The following is a 24,765-nucleotide window of genomic DNA, read 5'->3' as shown; positions in this document are numbered from 1 at the left end:
ACCCTCCCCCTGCAGCCTAAACCTAACACTCCCTCCCTGCAGCCTAACCCTCCCCCTGCAGCCTAAACCTAACACTCCCTCCCCGCAGCCTAACCCTCCCCCTGCAGCCTAAACCTAACACTCCCTCCCTGCAGCCTAACCCTCCCCCTTCAGCCTAAACCTAACACTCCCATGCCACAGCCTAACCCTCCCCCTGCAGCCTAAACCTCCCCTGCAGCCTAAACCTAGCACTCCCTCCATGCAGCCTAAACCTCCCCCTGCAGCCTAAACCTTACACTCCCTCCCGGGAGCCTAACCCTTCCCATGCAGCCAAAATCTAACACTCCCTCCCCGCAGCCTAACTCTAACATGCCCCCCCACAACCTAAACTTAACCCCCCTCCTCGCAGCCTAAACCTACCCCCCCGCAGCCTAAACTTAACCCCCCCTCCTCGCAGCCTAAACCTAAGCCCCCCGCAGCCTAACTCTAACACCCCCCCCGCAGCCTAAACTTAACCCCCCTCCCCCCTCCTCACAACCTAAACCTAACACTCCCCCCCCCCTGCAGTCTAATACTCCCTCTAATCCCAATACTTACTGTCGGGATCTCAATGGTCAGGATGCTGGCGCCAGGATTCTAACATAACTGCATCCCATCAAGAACATCCTATAAATTGATAGAGATGAGTTCTCATACACTATTGGTCCAGTCGCGGCAAACAGCCCCTCATGTGAGACTCTGCTTCTGTCGAGCGTGTTTTTTTGGGGGGACTTTTTCACCCGAAAATGCGACTTTTGTCGCAATATTATGTGACTAGGACGCACCAGGAGACAGACCTGATTAATCTGATATGTGACACTTGTATACAAGTCCAAGTGCGGCCGGATCTCATGGACATCTGCAAATTGCGCAAGCGCGGTAGAAAGCAAAAAACCCCCTCAACAACTGCGCATGTTCCGCTCCCTGGATATCCACACGGGTGGAGACTGAAAGTGCGGGAACAGGGCGGCAAGTGTAGGTCAACTTTCATGTGCGTTCGACAGCATGCGGACGGAGGTAGGGCATATTTTCACAAAGCAGCTGCGTGCATAGACGCAGCAGAGACAGCATTAGCGTACAACATTGGATGAGGCCCAATATCTAATACCTCTTTTCCCACAGAGTCAGGGACCCAGGAAAATCCAGATGTGGGTCTAGAAAGCAGAAGAGGATTAAGAGAGGAGGGGGCTCATGTGCTGCCTCTGTGCAGGCCCCCTCCCCGCTCTGCGCGCAGATGCGAGTAGCCTCTGGCACCGTTCCAGAGATTATTGCGCATGCGTGGATAACCAGGAACATGGCTCCCACACAATGTTCTTCGAGATTTCTATTCCGCATCTGCGCAAATCTCCGTACAAATGGCGGCGTACGATTTTCTTGGTGATTTGTGCAGCGCTGACATTGGAGAGTGGAGTACGTATAATATAAATGGGTGCAAGCAGTCCCTGTGCCCAGGGGGTCTCACACCGCGTACCCTGACCCCATTATAGATACGGAAGGAATTGGTATGAAATACCGCCGGCCGCATGGTTCGATTCCCGGCAGCGGTGGCCCGACATCAGCAGAGATCCCGGCAGCGGAAGCCCGACAGCGCTGGAAATCCCGATCGTTGATAGGTAAGTATTGTCTAACCTAACCTAACCCCCCTAACCCTCCTTAGGGGTGCCTAACCCTAACCTCCCCCCCAAGTGCCTAACCCTAATCCCCCCTCTAAGTGCCTAACCCTAACCACCCCCTTCCCCGCTGCCTAAACCTAAGTCCCCCGGGGGGGTGCCTAACCCTAACCCTCCCTCCCCCTAGCCTAACCCTCCCGGGGGGGTGCCTAACCCTAACCCTCCCGGGGGGTGCCTAACCCTAAGTCCCCCCAGGGAGCCCTAAACCTAACCCTCCCCCCCCGCGGCTGTCCACTTGCGGCGCCCGGCATCACTACGATCGGGATGCCGGGCGCCGGTCTCCCGGCGTCGGGGAAATGCCGGGCGTCTACATCTAGACGCCCGGCATTTCACCCTTGCCGGGATATGACAGTCGGGAAGCCGGCTGCCGGTATTTATGCAGTCTGCTTCCCGATTGCATACCATAGATACGCCACTGCTACACAGATTAACTGACTCGGTCATGACTGCCCTTGGCCATGACTTGGGATTTTCCCGGGTCTGCACCGGGTTGGCTGAGGTATGAAAGGGGAACCTCTTTGGTCGGTCGGATGATGTTGTAATGATACCGCAACATGAGGACCTTTATGCACAGGGCAGACAGGGACCCATGTGGTGCAACCTTGGATAAGCACGTGTTCTGTATTTACACATATATATATTTTTTATTATTATTTTTACATCTACTGTACATTTCCTCTAGCAACGGCTTACTCTGACTTGTTCAAAATGTACAGCAAAAATAATTAAATAAATAATATACATTTTTTTTATTAAATAACCACAGTTGTAAATCGAATGACTGTATACAAAATGGTAAAAAAACACAAAAAAGAAAAAAGAAAAACCTATTTCAAGGTTTTTTAAAAAACTTTTTCTCAAAGGGTAATAACAGGAATATCTTTCTTTCTAAACTACCTACAGGAATTGTGTCTGTGTGTACATTTGAAGAAGAGACTCCTTCTGCCTGGTACTAGCACCTCCCCCGCCCCTCACCCCCACCTGCCCGGCTAATTTTAGTACAGGTCCTTGCATTGCAGTCTACACATTGGACGGTCCTCTATTATAGTTCTCGATACATTTATATAATTTGTCAGTATTAGGAATGTTAGGGACCTACCTCTTGAGGTTCACCTTGATGTGGTAGGTGGGCATACATTTTTGGCCAAACATGTACTAAGAACCTTATTTAAAATCCTTGTTAATTGTTATAGTTTATTATAATCTAGCTGGGATACCTGGCGTTGCCCGGGTTGAAGAATGGACCTTGACGTCCATCTGCAGCCTTCATTTTGTACATTGTCCTCGCCTATATTCCCATTCCATTGATCCAGAAAAGGACCCCACTGTTTGCTAACATGGTTTTAGCCCTATCTACCCATTTATAAAGAGTACTTAGACACTGTTACCTCAACACTGAGGTATAAACAATGTTGTATAAGCAATGTGGCTGCAATTGCAATCTGCTTTTGGCTATGAACATTTGCCAAGATTAGATTTAGATTTACCATAGAACTATATCTGTTATATACAACTTTTTGATCTGACACCAGCCTGGGCTCATTTTCTGTCACAAATCTCTGCAATTGTGCAACGTTATAGCTTGTAACATGTCTCTACTAAGACCGGCAGTGTTACTTCTGTCAGGAGCTGGAAGCCATAACTGATGCAGACTCTGGCCTACCCTTTGTTGAATTTGGTCCTCCAAGCAGATGAAAGCTTGATTGAACATGGCATCAGTGTACTGTAACCTGAGCTCAGGATTGGCTCTTCTTGCGTCATAATGAATGTCTTCACTCATATTTTCTCTATAGTCAAGCCCGAGTTGACTAAGTAACTGTCAGTGCAGGTGCAGTGTGACAGTTGATCCTTTGACTCACTGCTCTTCTGTTAGAGCTCTGCCTGCCCCCACTGGTACATATCAGCTTGTGCCTTCAGATCAGTGCAGTTTTAGGCACTGGAAGACATCCTGAGCTAACTTGCTTAAAGAAAATCTCCAAATCAGAGATTCCATGTCCTACTTGGTGGGCACCATGTAGACCTCCATGGCCTTGATGAACTCCCCGGGGCACTTCCATAGAAGCAGCAGCCATGGCTCATGTAGCCGCGGCTACTGCTGTGACCCGATCACTGTGGCCAGCAGTGATCGGGCAGCCGGCCTCACTCACTTCAGTAAGAAGCAGCAGCAGCGGCTCTGGTAGCCGCTGCTGCTGCTATGTTTCCGGGCTGCCAGCGGGACACCTTCCTGCTGCGGCTCCGGAACAACAGTGATCACACTAGTGATCACTGCTGTGTAGAAGCAGAAGCGGTGGCTACCAAAGCTGCTATGTACCCAGACCGTCAGCGGGACATCCTCATATGGCTGAAGGTAGTACTTAAAGTACTGAACGTTCCTTTATTTCCCTGGTGGTCTGTGTGGTTTTTTTATAAGGGAGTGCTGCACCTTAGCTGCATATTCAAACCTTTTTGTGCGGGCACCCCTGCAGGTATCGTTTTTTGGAGTGCCGGACCTCTTGAACTGTGTATATATATATATATATATATATATATATATACACACACAGTATATAGGTCATGACTAAGTTGTACATACACCGAAACGGCCGTCGGGCCTATGGCTTTATTACACGGTCACCAGGCAGCATATGATAAGTTACCCATTTTTTCAATGGCTCCTGTTATGTGATCTTATTACTGTCATTTTTTGAGCATGGCTATTATTTTTAAAGCTTCAATACAGTTTTTGCATCTTTATAAATTTGGTGGTGTGCTGGTTTCTTTTTGATCCCTAACAGGATTGAAGTGCTTCTATATATATATATATATATATATATATATATAATAAATGCAATACGTCCGGCACTCACACATACATGATATATTGGCCTGCGTGCCCTTGAAAAAGAATGTGTAAATGGTCTCCGAGATGCCACTAAGGCAAAGCACAACACGGCACTGCAGGACTTCCAATAAATGCAATTAATTAAATCATTGCATTTATTGGAAGTCCTGCAGTGCCGTGTTGTGCTTTGCCTTAGTGGCATCTCAGAGACCATTTATATATATATACACAAACAAGTTGAGGTCTCCATATCCGAAATGCTCGGGACCAGGAGCATTTCAGATATGGGATGTTTTCAGTATTTACAATACGTGGGGGTCCGGCTTGCGTTGCGGGAGTTCAGCGGCATCCATGGCAGGGTGCTGGAGGTCCCAGCGGCGTCCGTGGCAGGGTACACTAGTATGGGGACAGAATTCATCAAGTTCCGAAAACACAATATTTTCGGAGCTTGATTATGGGAGCATTCGCCATCTTCAGAAGGAGTCCCGGGTTGCGAAGAGAGATCCTTTCGGATCCCTCCACCCCTGTCCAGCTCCTTCTGCCGAACGTCTGGACTCTTGTGAGCATGCGTGACCTGAAAGTCACACATGTGGACTAGTGTCACTGCTCCGAAAGGAACCCGATAATTAACTTCATGAATAGACCCCTTACAGTGTGTACCTGCATTTTCTTTTTTTTATGCATTGAACTATTTGCATACAGATGCCACAGGCAGTTCTAGCAAGAGTGCCTGAGCACAAAAGGGAGGGCAGAGACTTAAGAAAAAAAAAAAAAGGCTTTTAGAAGATGTTAAAGAATAAGTCCAAGTTTCTTATCTTCAGAGTATCGCTGTCTGGGACTGGCCCGACACTGTTGTGCAGCCTGGCTCATGTCAGGAGTGCTACCGCTCGGTCTGTTTGAATCCAACACATTGAGCGGGTTTTGGCATAGACACGGGACAGCATAAGCCCGAGACGCCAAAGAATAAGACTTTGCAGGAAATACAGGTGTTAGATGAGCTCTGCTAGAGGGCGTGTTTAGAGACTAGTTTGCAAAAACGAACTCCCTAAAAAAAAAAAAAAAAAGACCACAAAGCAGAATTTTTCAACTTTCAGCCGTCATGGTCTAAAACAGGGGTGGGGAACCTTTTTTCTGCCGAGGGCCATTTTGATATATATATATATATAACATTATTCGTGGGCCTGGTGCAGGCCACGTCTCCTCTGTGTGATGTCACACAGGGTGGGGCCACAATCACCAGTGATTACAGGAATGCCTGGAGCATCCTGAGGATGCTCCGGGAAGCTGTAAGGGCAGCGGTGTGATCGCCTGTGGCTTCCTAAGGACGCACCAGGCAGCACCGCTGCATAGATTCTGGCTGCAGGGTATCATTCTAGGCACCCTGGTAGCCAGATGAGACTAGCAGAAAAAAGCTCAGAGGGCCAGACCAAATGATTCCGCGGGCCTTATATGGCCCCCGGGCCTGAGGTTCCCCATCCCTGGCCTAAAACATGTTTCTATATTATCTGTTCCTTTGCTGTGACAGGTGCAAAAATGTGATCTGTAGAGTGCGAGCTCACATGCTCGCGCTATTCCACGCTCGCACCCTACGTCTTACTGCAATTGGCAGCGACAGTGGGAAATATAATAACGTAATAAATACGGTACAGACAGAGCGGCTGGCATCCCGCGGGCAAAGGCTTGCACTACACAGAGAAGGCTATTAGCAGTTCTAATGAATGGCAAAGGCGATGCTATTGCTGGCACACAGTCTGCTCACTGGGTAATCACAGAAGGGGAATTTTTCACATTATAAGGGGGGGAAAGTAATGAAAAAAAGATGTCTCATAAATGAGTGATTGGGTGGAGGAAATTTTCGGATGTAGATTGGTCTTGGAGAAGTCTGTGCCTGGAGGGTCCCAATTTTCTGACTTCAATTCCGCTTGTGCTGCTGCTGTTTGGATAAGCAGGGTTACTGACACTCCGCTGCAGGGGCCTGGGGTAAAGATCTGTCATGTAATGAAGGGAAGGAGACTGCATTCATTTAACAGTTCCAGAGGAATACAGGGACAGTTACTATTAACCCTATTACTAAATTGTTGTCCAAAAAAGGATCTAAACATAACACTGTACTTACATTTGTGTGTGTGTCGGTTGCTACAGATGTACATGTACCAAAAGCCAATCCATTTTCTATATAATATATAGTAGAATTTGTTTCGGAAAGAGGGGGTTGGTTAGTGTCAGGCTAAGGGACGTGGGTAAGGAGCATGGCCACACCCCACCTGGGCCCACTGTAACCGCTATGCTGCGCACTAAAGAGGGACGTGGTCACACCAGCTTGGGGGTGTGGCTGCTCCTCTTCGACAGGTGATGAGTGATGTTTTAGTGAGGACAGGGCTGCATGTGACAGGGGCAGAGACATGATGTGAGGAGGAGAATGGAGGCAGCAGGAAGCCACAGACTGAGAGTTAGATAGTGGGAGGAGCAGGGTCCCCCAGCAGCACAGAGTATATCAGGAGATGACTGATGTGTCAGTGAGGACAGGGCTGCATGTGACAGGGGCAGTGACATGATGTGAGGAGGGGACTGGAGGCAGCAGGAAGCCACAGACTGAGAGTTATATAGTGGAAGGAGCAGGGTCCCCCAGCAGCACAGAGTATATCAGGTGATGAGTGATGTTTTAGTGATGAGGACAGAGCTGCATGTGACAGGGGCAGTGACATGATGTGAGGAGGGGAATGGAGACAGCAGGAAGCAACATACTGCATCCCGGATTTATCAATGAGTGATATTCTTGTTATCACTTGTTACTAGTCTTAAATTGTTCTCCAACCCATCAGCTCCTAACAGCCATGTGTTTAAAAAATAATATTTAGGAGCTGATTTGGTTGGAGCAACATTTAAGATTAGTTCTGAGTGATAACAAGAATCTGGGCCTGAGAGTTATATAGTGGGAGGAGCAGGGTCCCCATCAGCACACAGTAGGGACATGAGGCTTCTGGGAAATGAGTGCAGGAAAATTGTGACGACAAATGTACATGGGTGTATCTATAATAGGTGCAGTGCAAATGGGCCCCGTGTTCCAGGGCGGCTCATACCTCACACCCTGCACCCATAGAAGATACTCACCTGTCTACCGAAATCACCGGGAAATGGCGTGTGCCTCATGTTCCTGTAGATCTGCGCATGTGCATTAGAACGATCGCTGGTAAAATGGCGTGGGTACCAAATTCCTGGAGAACAGCTCATGTGCAGTAGCATCTGGCACAGTGCGCCGGTAAGGTGCGTGTGTGGGGGCGTACAGAGGTTGTGCACGGTCCCCCTCTAATCTTAATCAAGCGTTGCAAATGTACCTCTGTATAAAACATGTACATACAGTACATTAAAATGGTTTGCTTATTATAAATATTTGGAATACTGTATATTCTCCTTTTTTATTTTTTTTAAATACTGTATTCATTTATTGATTTATCTAAATTGTAATAATAACATAGACTGTATACTTTTAAAATGATCTGCAAATTTAACACACGTGCTGTTTTCAGGTCGGTCATCAACAACTTAAATATTTACAGGCTTTCTGAAATAAATAAAGAAAAACAATGCGAATACTAAAATAAATTGTGAGAACCTATGGCACAAATATTCAGTGAAAGAATACATTATCACGTGCACTTTTTCTGTATGGAGGGGGTTTAGGTTATAGTTAATGATCACAAGTCTGTCTCGTAACACCAGGTGATTTAGTTACTGTTTAACTGCCGCTCTAAAGAAGCGCATCACAAGTGTGTTTCCCAAAAAGTAATATTCCAATACATTTTCCTGCCACTAGATGGCACTTTGAGAAAATCGTACTACGCATGGCAGACGAATGAAAAGAATGCAGCACTTACGTTTTCTGCTTTGTGAATTAAATTAACATTTTGGCTACTCAGTCACTAGCAGAAAAATTGGAGTGCTCCTTTAAGACGGCGTGCCTTTCATTACTGCCATTAACATTGCTCATTTTTTTTTACTTAATTTGATCGTATCAGCGTCATGATTTTAATATACGTATAGAGTCACAGCACAGATTTGGATGCAAGGTAGCAGAAATGTATGGGGCGTTCCTGGTCGATGACTGAGAAACAAACAGGGGAGGGAGGCAGCTAAAAAGATGCTTGAAGGGGTGTCGCTGAGATGCTCAATTGCTCATCTAAGAGGCCACTGTCAGACAGGAGAACTGCGCCTGCCATAGAGCTGGTGCCATTTTCGATGTTGGATCGAAAGACGCATCAAGCAGTATCCATTCAATTGGTTGAGGATAAAAAGATCAACATTCAGAAGGTCAACACAGTCTGAATGCTGACAGTCAAAAGGTCGACATTGTCACTAGGTTGGCCATCATTCTGTAGAAATGTATTTAGATCGACATAGTGAAATGGTCGACACTACGATGTCAACATGTTTTTTTTCATGATTTTTAGGGTTAGGTTTAGGGGTTAGACTATCATAAAAAAAAAAACATGTTTCAACATTTTAGTGCCGACATTTTAAATGTTGACTTTTTAAAATTTTTAGACCATTTAACCATGTCGACCTACATACATGTTTACAGAATAATGGTCGACCTAATGTCAATCTTGACCTACTGACTGTGGACATTCAGAACCAGCTCTATTGGTGTCGACCTTCTGAATGTTTACCTTTTTACTGTCGACCACCCGCATTTTACCACAGTAACCAGGCCGCACCGGAATGAGACCCTTTATTAGCAACGGTGCCGGCGATTATTTGGACATAGGTGTTTTAGTAGTAAGAATATCTTCTCCCTATGCCAAGAAGAAACTTTTTCAGTGTCAGCTTGAGGAATGGGAATCACGTCGTTGACTTTCATGGAAGACTGGGTTCCTGTTCGGGTTGAGTTACTGTCTATTGTTTCCTATAACTGATGTAACAAATCTTCCACATGAAAATAAATAAATTAGAATCTGAGGGGAATTCTTTGATCTCTCGCTTCAGAATGGAAATGAAAGCCGAGCACACAAAAGGCGCATACGGCGGGGTGCTGCGCCGGGAGCAGGCAGGAGAACAATCCCTACAATTGGATCTCTCTCAGCACAGGGGATTTGCGGGAACAAAAAAAAAAAAAAAAAAAATTATAATTAAAAAAAAAACCTCTCCTTGAAATGAAACAATCTGCGGAGGTTCCACATAAAACTGCTCAACACAAGAAAAAGAATGGGAGCGTATGCTGCAGGGAGGATGTCAGACATCGCAGACACGCCGTAATATCGGTATAATACCAGCGTCACTTCACACTTCTGACACTGAACTTTCACACCAATTTTTTAATTGCAAATGAGCAAATATTTCTCCTTATGACTTGGTATGTCTTCTCGTGTATAGTCTGTTTAACCAATGCTGCAGCTCACTGGTTACTTTACTAATAGATATCCTAAATATAACCTAACTAAGGGACTTAGGGCCTGATTCAGAACTGCTCGCGAGCGCATAGCGCTCACAAGCGGGTCCATGGTGGGCCATGAGCCCCGGAGCGAGTGAGAACTTCACTCGCTCCGGGGCTCGCTACAAGACGGGGCGGCTGTCAATGTTGATCGACAGCTCGCCCCGTTTTGTAGGCGGGGAGGGGGGGGAGTGGCTGGACAAACGGTAGGGCCAGTGATGTCAGTAGGGCCATTTGTGGGCGGCCCTACTGACATCACTCGTGATGTCAGTAGTGGACTTCCGGCGCTATTAGAGCAGGAAGTCCACTTGGCATTGCGAGTGCTTAGACATTACCACAAGGGTCTCCTCGCAATGCCGATGGTTGCGAGCGGCCGGAATTTAAAAAAATAGGGACGCCCTGATTCAGAGCGAGCGCATGCAAATAGCGTGCACCTCTGAATCAGGCCCTTAGGGCCTCATCCAGCAAGCTGCAATCGCGTTCGTAGGTCTGCTGCGAAAGTATACTAATATGTGCAACCTCAAAGCACTCGCACGCACAACATGCAGGTGCCCACTTCCCCTCTCGCTCATCCGTAATACCTTGTAATCCAGCCAAAACATCGGTAACATCGAATTACATCGGAGCCACTCGCACATTTAAGGCAGGTCTGACCCTACCATTAAATTCCTAACAACCACGCATGCTATGAGACCTCAGACTGCGGAGGCCATCGCAGTGGCTAATTTATGCACGCCATTGTAACGGCAATGAAACGCACTGGTACGCCTGCGTTCGCCTGACCACCCCCCGGTCACCATCCCCAAACGGTACTTCCTGTGAATGACTCTGTGTACTCACTGACGATCGCAGTCCCGATTGCAGAGAGGCATTCCCACCTGCGCACTGCGATGCATGCGCAGTACGTAATAATCGCCCGTATGCTTTGGCAGTTGCGATCCTTGCAGAATGAGGCCCTTATTTATCAACAAGTGATTTTCTTGTTATCACTCGTTACTAATCTTAAATGGTGCTCCAACCAATCAGCTATTGTCATTTTTCAAACACGGGAGCTGATTGGTTAGAGTACCATTTAAGAGCAGTAACGAGTGATAACAAGACTTGTAGATTAATGAGGCCCTAATTGTTTTATGGTTTCTAAGTAATAATACAACATCACACCAATGCTGGTTGCTTAAACACACACTTTCCCTACCTGGGTTAAATATGAGATACCAGCACATATATATATATATATATATATCAGATGAATGGAAGATACATAGCACATAGGTATTGTGCCCCAGTAAATCAGATGACCTATATCACGGCTGACTGCAGGTAAGTGTCACTCACAACAGAGAAGTGCGAGTGATTGACAGTTACTTCTGCTTAAATGACAAGTGCTACAATATGTGTGACCAGTTTGGGGGTGGAGGGGGGCATATTGCATGTGTGAGTAATGCCCATTTTTGCCGGATTTGGATTTGGATTTTTTTACAAAAATTTACAAAAAAAGCTAAAATCACATAAATTGGTCTTTTTTTTCTTCCTAGAGTATTATTAACCTCAATAACATTAATTTCCAGTCAATTTAGACCATATCACAGCTTATAATATTGTTTTCAACATTATTGGCCAAAGGTTGCAGTGAGCTGACTGGTTGCTAAGCGACAAAGCAGCGGCACAACGACACAGACACCACAGTATAAAGCACATCTATGACACATTGCCACACAGCAGTGGCAGAAATGAAAAGTAGTGCACCCACCCAGTGGGGTACGGCCAGCAGAGTCACAGTACTTGTTTACAAAGTGGGCTACGGCCCTAGGAGTCACAGTGCACAATCTTATTAGCATTACACCGCACATAGGGCCTGATTCACATTACACCATAAAGTAGTGTCTCTTATTTATGTTACGACACACAGTAGTGACCCTTTTACACAATGCCCACAGTAGTGACCCTTTTACACAATGCCCACAGTAGCAGTGTCCCTTACACAATGTCCCCCAGCAGTGGTGCCCCCTATGCAGTCCCCTTAGTAGTAGGGTCCACTATGCAGTGCCCCCAGTAGAATGCCCCCCAGTAGTATGCCCCCCATTAGCAGTCCCCCCCAGTAGTATGCCCCCCATTAGCATGCCACCCAGTAGTATGCCCCCCATTAGCAGGCCCCCCCAGTAGTATGCCCCCCATTAGCATGCCACCCAGTAGTATGCCCCCCCAGTAGTATGGCCCCCCCAGTAGTATGGCCCCCCCAGTAGTAGGCTGCCCCAGTAGCAGGCCCCCCCCAGTAGTAGGCTGCCCCAGTAGTAGCCCCCCTGTGGTATGACCCCCCTGTAGTAGGCTGCCCCAGTAGCAGCCCCCCCCAGTAGTAGTAAGCCCCCCCAGTAGTATGGCCTCCCCCAGTAGCAGGCCCCTCAGTAGTATGGCCCCCCCAGTAGCAGACCCCCCCCCAGTAGTATAGCCCCCCAGTAGCAGGCCCCTCTGTAGTATGGCCCTCACAGTAGTATAGCCCCCCCCAGTAGCAGACCCCCCCCAGTAGTGCAGACCCCCCCCCAGTAGTATAGCCCCCCCCAGTAGCAGGCCCCTCTGTAGTATGGCCCCCCCAGTAGTATAGCCCCCCCAGTAGCAGACCCCCCCCAGTAGTGCAGACCCCCCCCAGTAGCGCCCCTGGCCCTTGCACAAATTAAAAAATAAAAACTTACGTGTATCCCCGCTCCCGCGCTGTCCGCTCTGTCACACGCTGAGGAGGGAGCCGGAAGACGGAGCTCATGTGTGAGCTCCAGCCGGCTCCCTCCGTGCAGCAGCCAATGAGAGTCTGTGTGACTCTCATTGGCTGCTGTAACAAACACACAGCTGCCGCTGGTGGCTGTGTGTCTGTGTCTGTGTAGGGCAGAGCGCTATCACTGCGCTCTGCCCTACACGCGAGGAGACCTGATGTCGGATTCTCTAGTGAGAATCCGACATCAGGCGGCCGCCGTTCGGCCCCGAACGGGGATCCGAGTCAGGCGGTGAACACCCGAACAGGGTTCGGGTGGACTCGGATCCCCAATGTTCGGAGCGGTTCGGATTCCACAGAATCCGAACCGCTCATCTCTAGTGTTTTCACACCCTTTTCACATTATTTTAGTTTCACCTGTAGTTATTACAGGGCAATTGGAATAGAATTAGTAAAATTCTACTCCAACCCCTAAGTATCACTTATTTTTAGTAAAGCAGATCGCATTTCCCATAATTGTAATGGGAAATGTGATCCGACCACAGTTATTAAAAATAAATTGTAAAAAAATACCGGGGGAAGCCCTGTGATAATAACGCCACCTGGAGGTGGCGTTATCCAGGGTCTCCCCCGGTTACCGGGCTCCCACTCTGCTCTAACGGGGAGAGCAGAGGCGGGAGCCGGTACCAGTAATCAGCTGTGTGGTCTAAGCAGACCGCAAGCTGATTGCTGTAAAAAAAAGAAAAAAAAAATTAAACATTTTTTTTTTACTCACCTGAATCCAGGGACCGGTGATCCGGCCTCCGGTGATGGCTCCTCTCCGGTCAGCTGGTCCCCCATAGTACACTGGGGCCCGGTCATCAGGTGATCGGGCCCCAGTGCAGTATGGGAGATCACCTGATCGGGAAGCCCGGAGAAGATCACCGGAGGCCAGGAGGATGCAGGTAAGTGTAATGAAGGGAGGGGGGGTCGCGGAGGCGGGGCTTAGTGCCGGGGGGCGGGGCTTAGCGTCGGTGGTGGGGTAGTAGCGGTGGTCGGTCGGCGCATGCGCGGGCTCTTAGTCGCGGTATTTTTTCCGAAAATACCGCGACTAGAGTGCGGATGGGATCCGCAGGGACAGAGCTTTATCGCAAGCTCTGTCCCTGTAAGGGATTTATAGTAAATCCCTGTGATATTGCCTGAATTCGCAATGCGAATTCACTCGGTAATATCACACTACAATCCGCATTCAATATGCGGATTGTAGTAAATAGAGCCCTCTCAATCGTCTATTCTCTGCTGTAAATAAAGGTCATTTGGAAAGTCTTTGTTCACGTCTATGCTCTTTCATATCCAATTCCTTCATTTATTTATGTTTTGTGAATTGCTGCCCAAAAATTTACCTGCCTCTGCGATGTTTTACAAAAGGGTCAAAAAATATATGTTTTTTTCTCCGTTCGACACAAGATACCACCCTACTGGCGCGGCAGGTCTGATGTATTAAGAGATGGACACATTTTACGTCCTGGGCGTTTAAATTCTGCAGGCAGAGATGTTTCCGTACCATTCAGATGAGTGAATTACCTTAAGTGCTAGACTAATGAGAGCCCCGCAGGTTGTTTTCTCTAAATTGTGTTGGCTACAGATGCCTTCACGCTCCAAGGTTGGGGAGCAGAACCGATGCAATAAAAAGGAAAAGTACCATTACCGTACTTACTTTGTAGTCGCAAACTGGTATTATATGAGCCGAGTTTATTAGATGCCAGGCAGGTGTAATTCCCATAATGCCTTGAGGTGACATTTGAAAACAGGAGCACGGACCAAGTCTTCTCGTTCTGGATTTTTAAACCTTCAATTCCTGCGGTCAGCCTGCCGAGGACAGAACCCGGGAGACACAAAGAGGAAGGAGAAGTCAGCAGCAGGCACCATCACAACCGTCTCAGTTTATTAATTGTTTGCGAAACTAAAGTGTTGTATTCTGTGTACTGTATGCCGCTTGGGAATATGGTGCAGTAAGGTGCCCCTGGCAAAAATTAAGTTATCCTCGGAGACCTGCAAGAGTTCAGGAAAGGGTGAAATAAATTATATATGGACATGGGATATATACTCAATGAGGGGCTGATTCTCAGCTGGAACGTATCCGCGGCGCTTCCCCGTACGGCCGCTGCCGTCTACTTCCTTACGCTAATGTGAGAATCCACCCATTTATGCCAACGCTCGGTGCATTGGCATGTGGAAGCCCATCCTGCCCACAAGCCCTCATCATTAGTATCTGGACTTGTACCCACCCCGCAGGCTACGGTCCAGCGGGGAAGTCGGCTTGCACGCCCACCATACTCCCATGCTACTTCCGCGAGACGAAACAGTTCTGCGTATCCGCACTTTCGCCACCCAGTAACCTCCTGGAAATGCCCCTTTCATGGAGCAGAGCGCTCCGTGGATGGATGGACCAAGCTGTCAGCACTTGCGACTGTCTTACGTGTGCGTACGCCTTGTCCGGTGTATGTGCAGTCGGCAAATTCTTCTGACCGCCTATGCGCAATATGTAGATGTCTAATTTGCACTTGCGTCTGATTCAGAATCAAGCGCTTAGTATCTGTGATTAGCTGGTTGGAACACGGCGATGGTCTTCAGCAGTAACATGACTTCATGGCTTGCTGGATACGGGTAGCTATCACCAATAATGGGCCTTATTCAGAGACGGTCGCATGCGTAAAAGTCGCACTGCGTACGTGTCACCATGGTCTTGCAATGGCAAAGTGACTGATAGGCAGAGACCGTTAGTAGATGTTACGGGGGGGCTGTTATTCAAAATCAGGTATGTTGCGACCATTTCGGGGGCATGCCACAGCTTGCAACTGCGATCCCGTACTCAGTAAAATGGCTGCGGCGTCTTCTGATGGCCATTCTGCGCGACAATGGTTACTCAGTGGTTTGGTGATTGACCAATATGCGTCCCGTGGTTGCATCTTCGTGCACAAGCGGCGGATCAGAGACGCTTCTGATGGGCGTCTCTGTACAAATCCCAGCGGCCGCAGCATTCGCATACAGTATTTTCACACACCTGCTGCATTCAGGATGGTGGCTGCGGCCGTCTCTTAGTCACACATTCTACACCATAAAACGCCAACATGATATATACCATAATCCGCTGTGTGCGGCTATCCTGCAGAATTGAGATATGTTGGCTGGAAACAATTTATAGGCCAACATGTGTGACTAGAGAATATTTCCCCATCAACCAATCAGATTCTAGCCATCATTTTATAAAATATACAAGAAAAATGATATCTAGAACGTGATTGGTTGCTATCAGTAACACAGAAGGTGTGATAAATCTCCCCCCTGGTGATAAGTTGCACCATGCGGCAAGTTGCCGAAGACAATCAGCGGAGTTCCTAGCTGTTCTGTTATTGGCAACCCCTCCTGGTTCCTTGTGTAATTACCAAAATACATTTGCTTAAATGTCATTGTGAAGCATTATTATGATTATCTTCCAAACAAATACCAATTATTTTCAGATTTCTGTATCAGGAAAATTGTCACTTCTATAAAAATAAATTCCTTTGATGATGAACCAAACTGTGCTCCCTGAGACGGCTGTCTGGGCATCGCGCAGTAGAGGGCAAACAAGCACATTGCTGTTTTACATTTCAGGACATGAATTATTTTTAGTGTTCACTCTAGCACCCTGCACCTGTCACATCCCGTGCAGTTCCTCTTTCCTGCCTGGGGTGTCGCTCTCTGCTCTGGTGCTTCTAGCACACTCAGCTGATGCAACAAACTACTGAGATACAGACCAGAGTGTGCTAGAAACACCAGAGCAGAGAGTGACACACCAGGCAGGAAAGAGGAACTGGATGGGTTGTGACAGAGGGATGGGCATGAATTACCGGCGGCTCAGTAGCCGCACCTGGTCAAATCCCGACAGTGGCAGCCCGAACAGTTAGAATCCCGATGGCGGCTGTAAGTATTCTATCCTTACCCCTCTCCCTCCCTTAGTGGTGCCTAACCCTAACAACCCCCGGTGGTGCCTAACCCTAACCCCCTTCCCACACCCTTAACCTAACCCTCCCGGGGAAGTGCCTAACCCTAATTCCCCCTCCCCGCAGCCTGACCCTAACCCTCCAGGGGGGGGGTGTCTAACCCTAAGTCCCCCTGGGAATGACTAAACCTAACCCCCCCCCCGCGGCTCACTTACCTGGCTCCGGCGTCTTACGATTGGGATGCCGGCTGTTTGGGATTCCAACGCCGGTATCCTGATCCCTAAGGGGGTTGCGGCGTCAGCATTTTGCTGTGCGGAGGGGTCCTGGCGTTGGTATATCGACGGCCGGCATTCCATCCGCCGGCAATATAACTACACCCAGTGACTTGTGCAGGGTGCTAGAATGAACCCTTATTTTTGTCAGAAATATTTGTCAGAATTGAAATTTCTGCACGGTAAGTGAATGTAGGTGGATATGGCCAGTTCTCTGGGTCGGCAATGTATTTTAAATTTGTTAGACCTTTTCACCTCCAGTATATGACAGAAGAAACTTCGAACGAGGCCGCAGCCCCTGGCACTCACCGCTTATCGTCCTTAAACCATTCAAACTCTGCTGGTGGCTCGGCCATTGCCTGACAGCGAAGTAACGCCGGTTTCCCCACCGGCGTATCAGAGTTCTTTGTGTCTGCGATGGTTGGGGGATCTGCGAACAGGAGCGGGTTAAAGAAGGCAATGTTAACGGATGAGTTCATGGAAGTGCTTAAAGATCTCATTTGTGAAATCTGCAGTCACTAAATAACACTAGTATTGTCTTCCTCGGTGTCTTGGTTTCTCTACAATACCGCACGCTTGAGATTTGCATAAATTATAAAAATAAAAGTCAACTGGATGAATCAGAGATAAAAGCCCCACACACAATGGAGCTAATTAAGGAGCAACATGAATCATGGCAACCAATCAGAGATTGTCTTTTACCTGTAAACAATGATAGCAAATGGCTGATTGGCTACAATGCTTCAGTGCAAATTTTGCACCTAAATGCAATATATACTGTGTGTATATAATGAAGTTCTATGGTCTGTCCTGAGACTGACGTGCGCAGTGGCAGCTGGGGTGCGTGCCACGAACCAGCTCGCAAGGCCGCGACGGACAGGTGGGACTGTCCATAGCGGATTACACAGGGTAAGTAACAGCAGGTCCGGGCCAGGGGTGGCCACGGCATGCGTCGGGTCCTAAACATACTAGGTCGTCATAATAGTGAAAATTCCTGGGGCCATAATGTCTATTTTAAACTTTTGGGGATTATTTTCCACAGATATCAATTGGCTGAATCTCTTCCCCTGCTCCAACATTTCTCTTGGAACAGCTAGGAGGATGCAATCAAGAGAACGCTAGTAAAGGTTATGGTTAAACATTTATGTAAATGATACAGTGTTTAAGGCAGTGTTCCTTTAAATTCCTATGTTATTGTTTCAATTGAGAACATTTTAATTGGCTGTTAAATTATAGATGTAAGATTGCAGGTTGGTGCGGTCGGAACCGTTGATTTGTGCCTGGTTCATACTCTGTTATTACCGAGGTAAGAATATTATATTTACAATGTAACTCTGATTTTTTTTATTTTTTTATTTGCTTAACGCTCATAACGGGTTTCCCTCGGTGCTTAATGTTACAGACTGCTCTCAGTCTCTGTGCTGGGATCACGTTTGATTGCTGCATTCTGTCTTCTGATATAGAGACAAATTTAAGAAGCGGTCCATTCGGCTCTGCCTGTACTGCCGGGGAGAGCCGCCTTCCTGCACTTTCAGTGACTGATACAGTTGAGCATTTCACCTAGTTATTGTAAAATTACATTACTTTATGCCTGCCATTTGGCCTGCATTAGCTTTTGTTTCACGACTCCAGGATAGCAAGATATGGCCCTTTTGTAAATAAATAATCCATCTCTTTTATTCTTTATGGAACTAGATGGGATAATATCTGGCCTTAAAAACAAAAAGTGCGCAATTAACCTGAGACTTTTGCTAGTATACGGTTACATTACATGCAGTGCGTTTGTCGGCTACTGTAGCTGAGAGTATTCTCGTCTCTTGTTCAAATCTATCTACGTGGACGGCACAGTTCAACCGGGCTCAGACCTAAGATGGCCACACATACCGCGACTGGATCCATGCCGCAGCAAGTACGGGTGCAAAACGAGTGCAAGGCCAGGCGATAATCCAACAGGCATCAATTAGGTTACTATTGGGCGTTGTTGGAAACTGCTATTGGAAGATGGCTGCTAGAGTATTGGCCTGTGCGTGCGATCGTCTTTCTAATCCGGACGTGATCCGGCATTTGAGCCAGAGTGTCAAATGGATGGTTCTTACCAATTTGGTCACCCAAGTGGCTAGTGAAAACTTCAGGTCAAACTAATATAAACAAAAAATAATAGGACCATCTTAAAGGTGCTAGCTCCCTAGGGTTGTCTCCAGCTTCAAAGCGGTCACCAAAAACACTTAGACTAGGCATTGGCTACCCATGGCATGTGTGACGCAAGATGTCGCGCATCCATGTTTCGGCTATTCCCGGGGTCAGCCAGCCAGTGTTGCCAGGAGCCGAATCTACTGGCAAAAAGAACAGATCTATACTGTAGATCAGTTTCACACTTGACCTATCAACTGTCGGACAGCGCACATCACCTGGCTAACGTGCCACCATCGCACAAGCACAGGGAGCAAGAGCGGAAAACATAATTCGAGTTGGGATGTGGACCGTATTAATTCATTCTGGTCATGTTTGTAGTTGGGGTACAATTAGGGAATTCCATGAGAGACACTTAATTCTAACCTCTACTAATGCCCTCTCTGCTATAATTAGGGGTGCCCACAGTCACTCCTATTTTGGAGCTGTTTTGGCACCAGTAATGGTATATTTTCCAGCCATAAAAATTTGGAAAAATTTGAAGGTGTTACAAAGTTGAAATTATATGATTACATCTAATTGGGCAAAGTCATCTAATTGTCTACATTAGCCACTGTACCGTGCATCCTGTAAACTTTAAAAGTTCTCCAGGCTTTTATGGATGGAGAAGAAACCAACACCAATGAGAGTGAGTAGCATTGACACGATAGAGACCCAGGTTCTGGGAACTTTGAGAGAGGGGGCTTAGTTGCAAAAGATAATTTTCCCTGTGTTTTCCTTAAGCGTGAGAAATGACGGTGATGCTACATTTTACCACACATGTTATAATCAGCGTGTCACCTTCCACCAGCACTCACAGTTGACGGTTATCTGCACCTTCTTGCTGTCAGGGGGGGACACTCCATTAGACGTGATGCACTCGTACTCGCCCGCCTGCTGTCGGTTTATCTCGGTGATCTCCAAGAGCTCGCCCTCGCTGGAGAAGCCCTCTGCGGGGGGAAGGGGGGAGGGGAAGGGTTTGGGGGAGGGAAGGAATGAGGGTTGTCGGGTAGGAATGAGAGACAAACACACACTTACAACACAGAAACACAACATGAAAGTTATCACCTCAAGTGAAGGGGCAGCAACTTTCAGCCCAAGATAGAAAATAAGTTTCTTATACCTCTAGGTGACGGGCGGCCAGGAAGTAAATGATGCACTTTTTTTACAGTTTCTTTTTTACCACCGACAAGATAAAAAAACATTTAAAAAAGTGTCTACTCAAATTACCATTACCAATATAAAAAAAAAAAAAATTATTATTTGAAAACATTTGACCAATTCCATACAGTTTCTGAAACAGTAGCAGCTGTGTGTGGGGCCTACCTATTAAACTCCAGCCAATCTGTTGTTAAGCAACAGGGGTGGAACTGTAAGGGGCCTGGAGGTGAGAAGGGCCTGGCCATGACGGGATGGGTTGCCCACACTTCCGAAGGTGACTGCCCAAAACAGGCCCACACTCTGCTCATAGCTGGATCATTTATTAGTCAACCTAGGTACTCAGTGGGCACTAAAGTACCCAGATTACCTTGGTACGTGTGGAGGGGTCCAAATCAGTATCTTGCCTTGGTCTACAGGGAGCATCTACTCTAAAGGAATGTCTGACAGACTCCGGAATTTTGGGAAGGTTTCCTGCAATCCAGGAGAGCGGATCAGCCTCCTTGGCGCCTGATGGTGCGATTTGTTGCATATTGCATTATCGTTGACCCACCCCGCACTCTCCAAAGCTACAAATCACAGAATTTTACAGAGGGGCCACCATGATGTGATTCCTGGGCCATGGCTTCCTCCCTCCCAACCCCAGGATCTTCCGATGCTATCCTCTTGAAAATGGACAAGTATACCATGGGGTTTAAATCCAGCTCAAGCTGTGATCCATTGAGAACAGGGACAGGGGGCCTGGGAGGAGAGAATGGCTACAGTAGACCTCAACCCAAATTTTGCTATGGGGCCTGCTGACCCGCTATTCCTCCCCTGCCTGCCAACAAGAGTTCAGCATAGTTAGGGTTTGAAAAGCTTTGCCAGGATTTTAACGACTAATCACTACTCAAAAATATAATCGAAAACAGGAAAAGTGTCTCTGGGGCTGAGAGAGGTACTTTATAAATCAAAACGTTGTTGTGACATTTCCGCTATGTAAAACTAGTCTTTTACTCCCCATAATTAAGAGCCTAGCAGTATAGGACTGTGGGCCTGATTCAGAGCCGGACGCTCTTTGAGAGCGCTCGCTCTGAATCAGGGCGTCCCTGTTTTTTTTAAAGACGGCCTCCTGGCCGCTCGCTAAGCTGTGGGTGACCACCCACAGCTTTAGCGAGCGGCCAGGTGATGGTCACGACCATCGGGGCTTGTGATGAGACCCTTGTGGTAGGGTCTTGTTCCCGCAAGCCCCAGTGAGCTTTCGGCTCTAATAGAGCCGGAAGCTCACCACTGACATCACTCGTGATGTCAGTGGGCCCGCCCCCAAATGGCAGGCATTCCTTAGGGAACGCCTCCATTTGGCCAGCCACAGCCCCTGCCCGCCTCCAAAACGGGGCAAGCTGTCAATAACAATCGACAGCTGCCCCGCTTTGGTGTGAGACCTGTAGCAACGGAGCGCCCGTCGCTGGTGGGTCTCGTGCATGCGCATGCCGGAGCGGGCACCGGTGTGCGCAGTGGGGGACTATCGACCCGCTTGCGAGCGTTGTGCGCTCGTGAGCGGGTCTGAATCAGGCCATGTTAACGGTAGTGTCAGCACTTAACATTGGTCAAACAACCTCCTACCCAAACATGAAATCAGAGCTGAAATTGGCAAAATGATTTCACAAATAGTAAAGAAATTGTAAAGATTGCTGGTGAAGGATTTGGAAAGGCTTCAGATATTGAAATAATAATAAAACAATTATATTATTAGTGCAGGAAACCCCTGTAAACTGGTCCAATATTTTGACTTCACAATGTCTCTATGTTGAGATTAAAAGAGTTAAAAAACTTTAGAAGAAATGCGCACGGCGGAGGTGAAGGACATGCTAAAAATACTTAGAAGACACCATTCCAGAGTCCTATTGTTGCAGAAGGCAAAACGGAGATCTCGAGGGGATATCACCTGCTGTTCAACCCATTTATAAATAAGAGGATGAGAGTTTTATCTTAGCAGAATAAAGTCTTGTTGTGCAATAATTTTCCCTCACCTCGCAGGCAATCCCAGTTCTACACGTTGTGGTCCCTGCATTTAATATTACACAGCTGCACAGCACAAGTACATCAGAATATGTCTGTATAATGATAAGTTAAATTTCAGCTCATACACATTGGTGTGAGCAAAAGCCGGCATACGAGGTGCCGCAACGGAACCTCCACCACTGCCAGCTCATGGACTACCCCATCCGAGTCAGACTCGGCAGTGCTAAGGTTCACTGCTCCGTAAGTAGCAGTGAAGCCGCAGGAGAACAAAGCCCCGGCATCCAGCGGAAAGAGCCAGACACGGGCACCAACCCGGGACTCCTTCCCATAGGGAAGAAGAGGGGTGATTGCTGAGTGTGGGAGCAACCGCCATCTGAAGCTGGCGAATGCTCCCACAGTAAATATAAGATAATATTCCGGGAGAGGAAGGTAAGCAGGAGATATCTGTGATACTAGTGTATGGGGACAGCGGGCCATTCCGGGAGAGGAAGGTAAGCAGGAGATATCTGTGATACTAGTGTATGGGGACAGCGGGCCATTCCGGGAGAGGAAGGTAAGTAGGAGATATCTGTGATACTAGTGTATGAGGACAGAGGGCCATTCCGGGAGAGGAAGGTAAGTAGGAGATATCTGTGATACTAGTGTATGGGGATAGGGGGCCATTCCGGGAGAGGAAGGTAAGTAGGAGATATCTGTGATACTAGTGTATGGGGACAGCGGGCCATTCCAGGAGAGGAAGGTAAGCAGGAGATATCTGTGATACTAGTGTATGGGGATAGGGGGCCATTCCGGGAGAGGAAGGTAAGTAGGGGATATCTGTGATACTAGTGTACGGGGACAGCGGGCCATTCCGGGAGAGGAAGGTAAGCAGGAGATATCTGTGATACTAGTGTATGGGGACAGCGGGCCATTCCGGGAGAGGAAGGTAAGCAGGAGATATCTGTGATACTAGTGTATGGGGATAGGGGGCCATTCCGGGAGAGGAAGGTAAGCAGGAGATATCTGTGATACTAGTGTATGGGGACAGCGGGCCATTCCGGGAGAGGAAGGTAAGCAGGAGATATCTGTGATACTAGTGTATGCGGATAGGGGGCCATTCCGGGAGAGGAAGGTAAGCAGGAGATATCTGTGATACTAGTGTATGGGGACAGCGGGCCATTCCGGGAGAGGAAGGTAAGCAGGAGATATCTGTGATACTAGTGTATGGGGATAGGGGGCCATTCCGGGAGAGGAAGGTAAGTAAGAGATATCTGTGATACTAGTGTATGGGGACAGTGGGCCATTCCGGGAGAGGAAGGTAAGTAAGAGATATCTGTGATACTAGTGTATGGGGACAGCGGGCCATTCCGGGAGAGGAAGGTAAGTAGGAGATATCTGTGATACTAGTGTATGAGGACAGAGGGCCATTCCGGGAGAGGAAGGTAAGCAGGAGATATCTGTGATACTAGTGTATGAGGACAGAGGGCCATTCCGGGAGAGGAAGGTAAGCAGGAGATATCTGTGATACTAGTGTATGGGGATAGGGGGCCATTCCGGGAGAGGAAGGTAAGTAGGAGAGATCTGTGATACTAGTGTATGAGGACAGAGGGCCATTCCAGGAGAGGAAGGTAAGTAGGAGATGTATGTGATACTAGTGTATGGGGACAGCGGGCCATTCCGGGAGAGGAAGGTAAGTAGGAGATATCTGTGATACTAGTGTATGGGGACAGTGGGCCATTCCGGGAGAGGAAGGTAAGCAGGAGAGATCTGTGATACTAGTGTATGGGGACAGCAGCCATTCCGGGAGAGGAAGGTAAGCAGGAGATATCTGTGATACTAGTGTATGGGGATAGGGGGCCATTCCGGGAGAGGAAGGTAAGTAGGAGATATCTGTGATACTAGTGTATGGGGATAGGGGGCCATTCCGGGAGAGGAAGGTAAGCAGGAGATATCTGTGATACTAGTGTATGGGGACAGCGGGCCATTCCGGGAGAGGAAGGTAAGCAGGAGATATCTGTGATACTAGTGTATGGGGATAGGGGGCCATTCCGGGAGAGGAAGGTAAGTAGGAGATATCTGTGATACTAGTGTATGGGGACAGTGGGCCATTCCGGGAGAGGAAGGTAAGTAGGAGATATCTGTGGTACTAGTGTATGGGGACAGCGGGCCATTCTGGGAGAGGAAGGTAAGTAGGAGATATCTGTGATACTAGTGTATGAGGACAGAGGGCCATTCCGGGAGAGGAAAGTAAGCAGGAGATATCTGTGATACTAGTGTATGGGGACAGCGGGCCATTCCGGGAGAGGAAGGTAAGCAGGAGATATCTGTGATACTAGTGTATGGGGACAGCGGGTCATTCCGGGAGAGGAAGGTAAGCAGGAGATATCTGTGATACTAGTGTATGGGGACAGCGGGCCATTCCGGGAGAGGAAGGTAAGCAGGAGATATCTGTGATACTAGTGTATGGGGATAGGGGGCCATTCTGGGAGAGGAAGGTAAGCAGGAGATATCTGTGATACTAGTGTATGGGGACAGCGGGCCATTCCGGGAGAGGAAGGTAAGTAGGAGATATCTGTGATACTA

The 24,765-nt window shown here is 47.8% G+C and overlaps 1 protein-coding gene across 1 annotated transcript in view; it reads right to left on the bottom strand.

Moving 5' to 3' along the window:
* Window positions 1-24,765, bottom strand: part of IGLON5 (IgLON family member 5) — a 145,336-nt gene that overhangs the window by 41,201 nt on the left and 79,370 nt on the right. The window contains exons 4-6 of the mRNA XM_088443607.1: window positions 19,863-19,994; window positions 17,185-17,305; window positions 14,335-14,486 (exon numbers count right to left, since the gene is read on the bottom strand). Coding sequence (XP_088299733.1) covers window positions 14,335-14,486; window positions 17,185-17,305; window positions 19,863-19,994 — 405 coding nt within the window. The remainder of the gene's footprint in view (window positions 1-14,334; window positions 14,487-17,184; window positions 17,306-19,862; window positions 19,995-24,765) is intronic.

This window comes from Taudactylus pleione, unplaced genomic scaffold, assembly GCF_031769625.1.
Source record: "Taudactylus pleione unplaced genomic scaffold, aTauple2 ptg000332l, whole genome shotgun sequence".
NCBI lineage: Eukaryota > Metazoa > Chordata > Amphibia > Anura > Myobatrachidae > Taudactylus > Taudactylus pleione.
The sequence above is the reverse complement of the archived record's forward strand: the minus strand, read 5'-3'. Positions and strand labels throughout refer to the sequence as shown.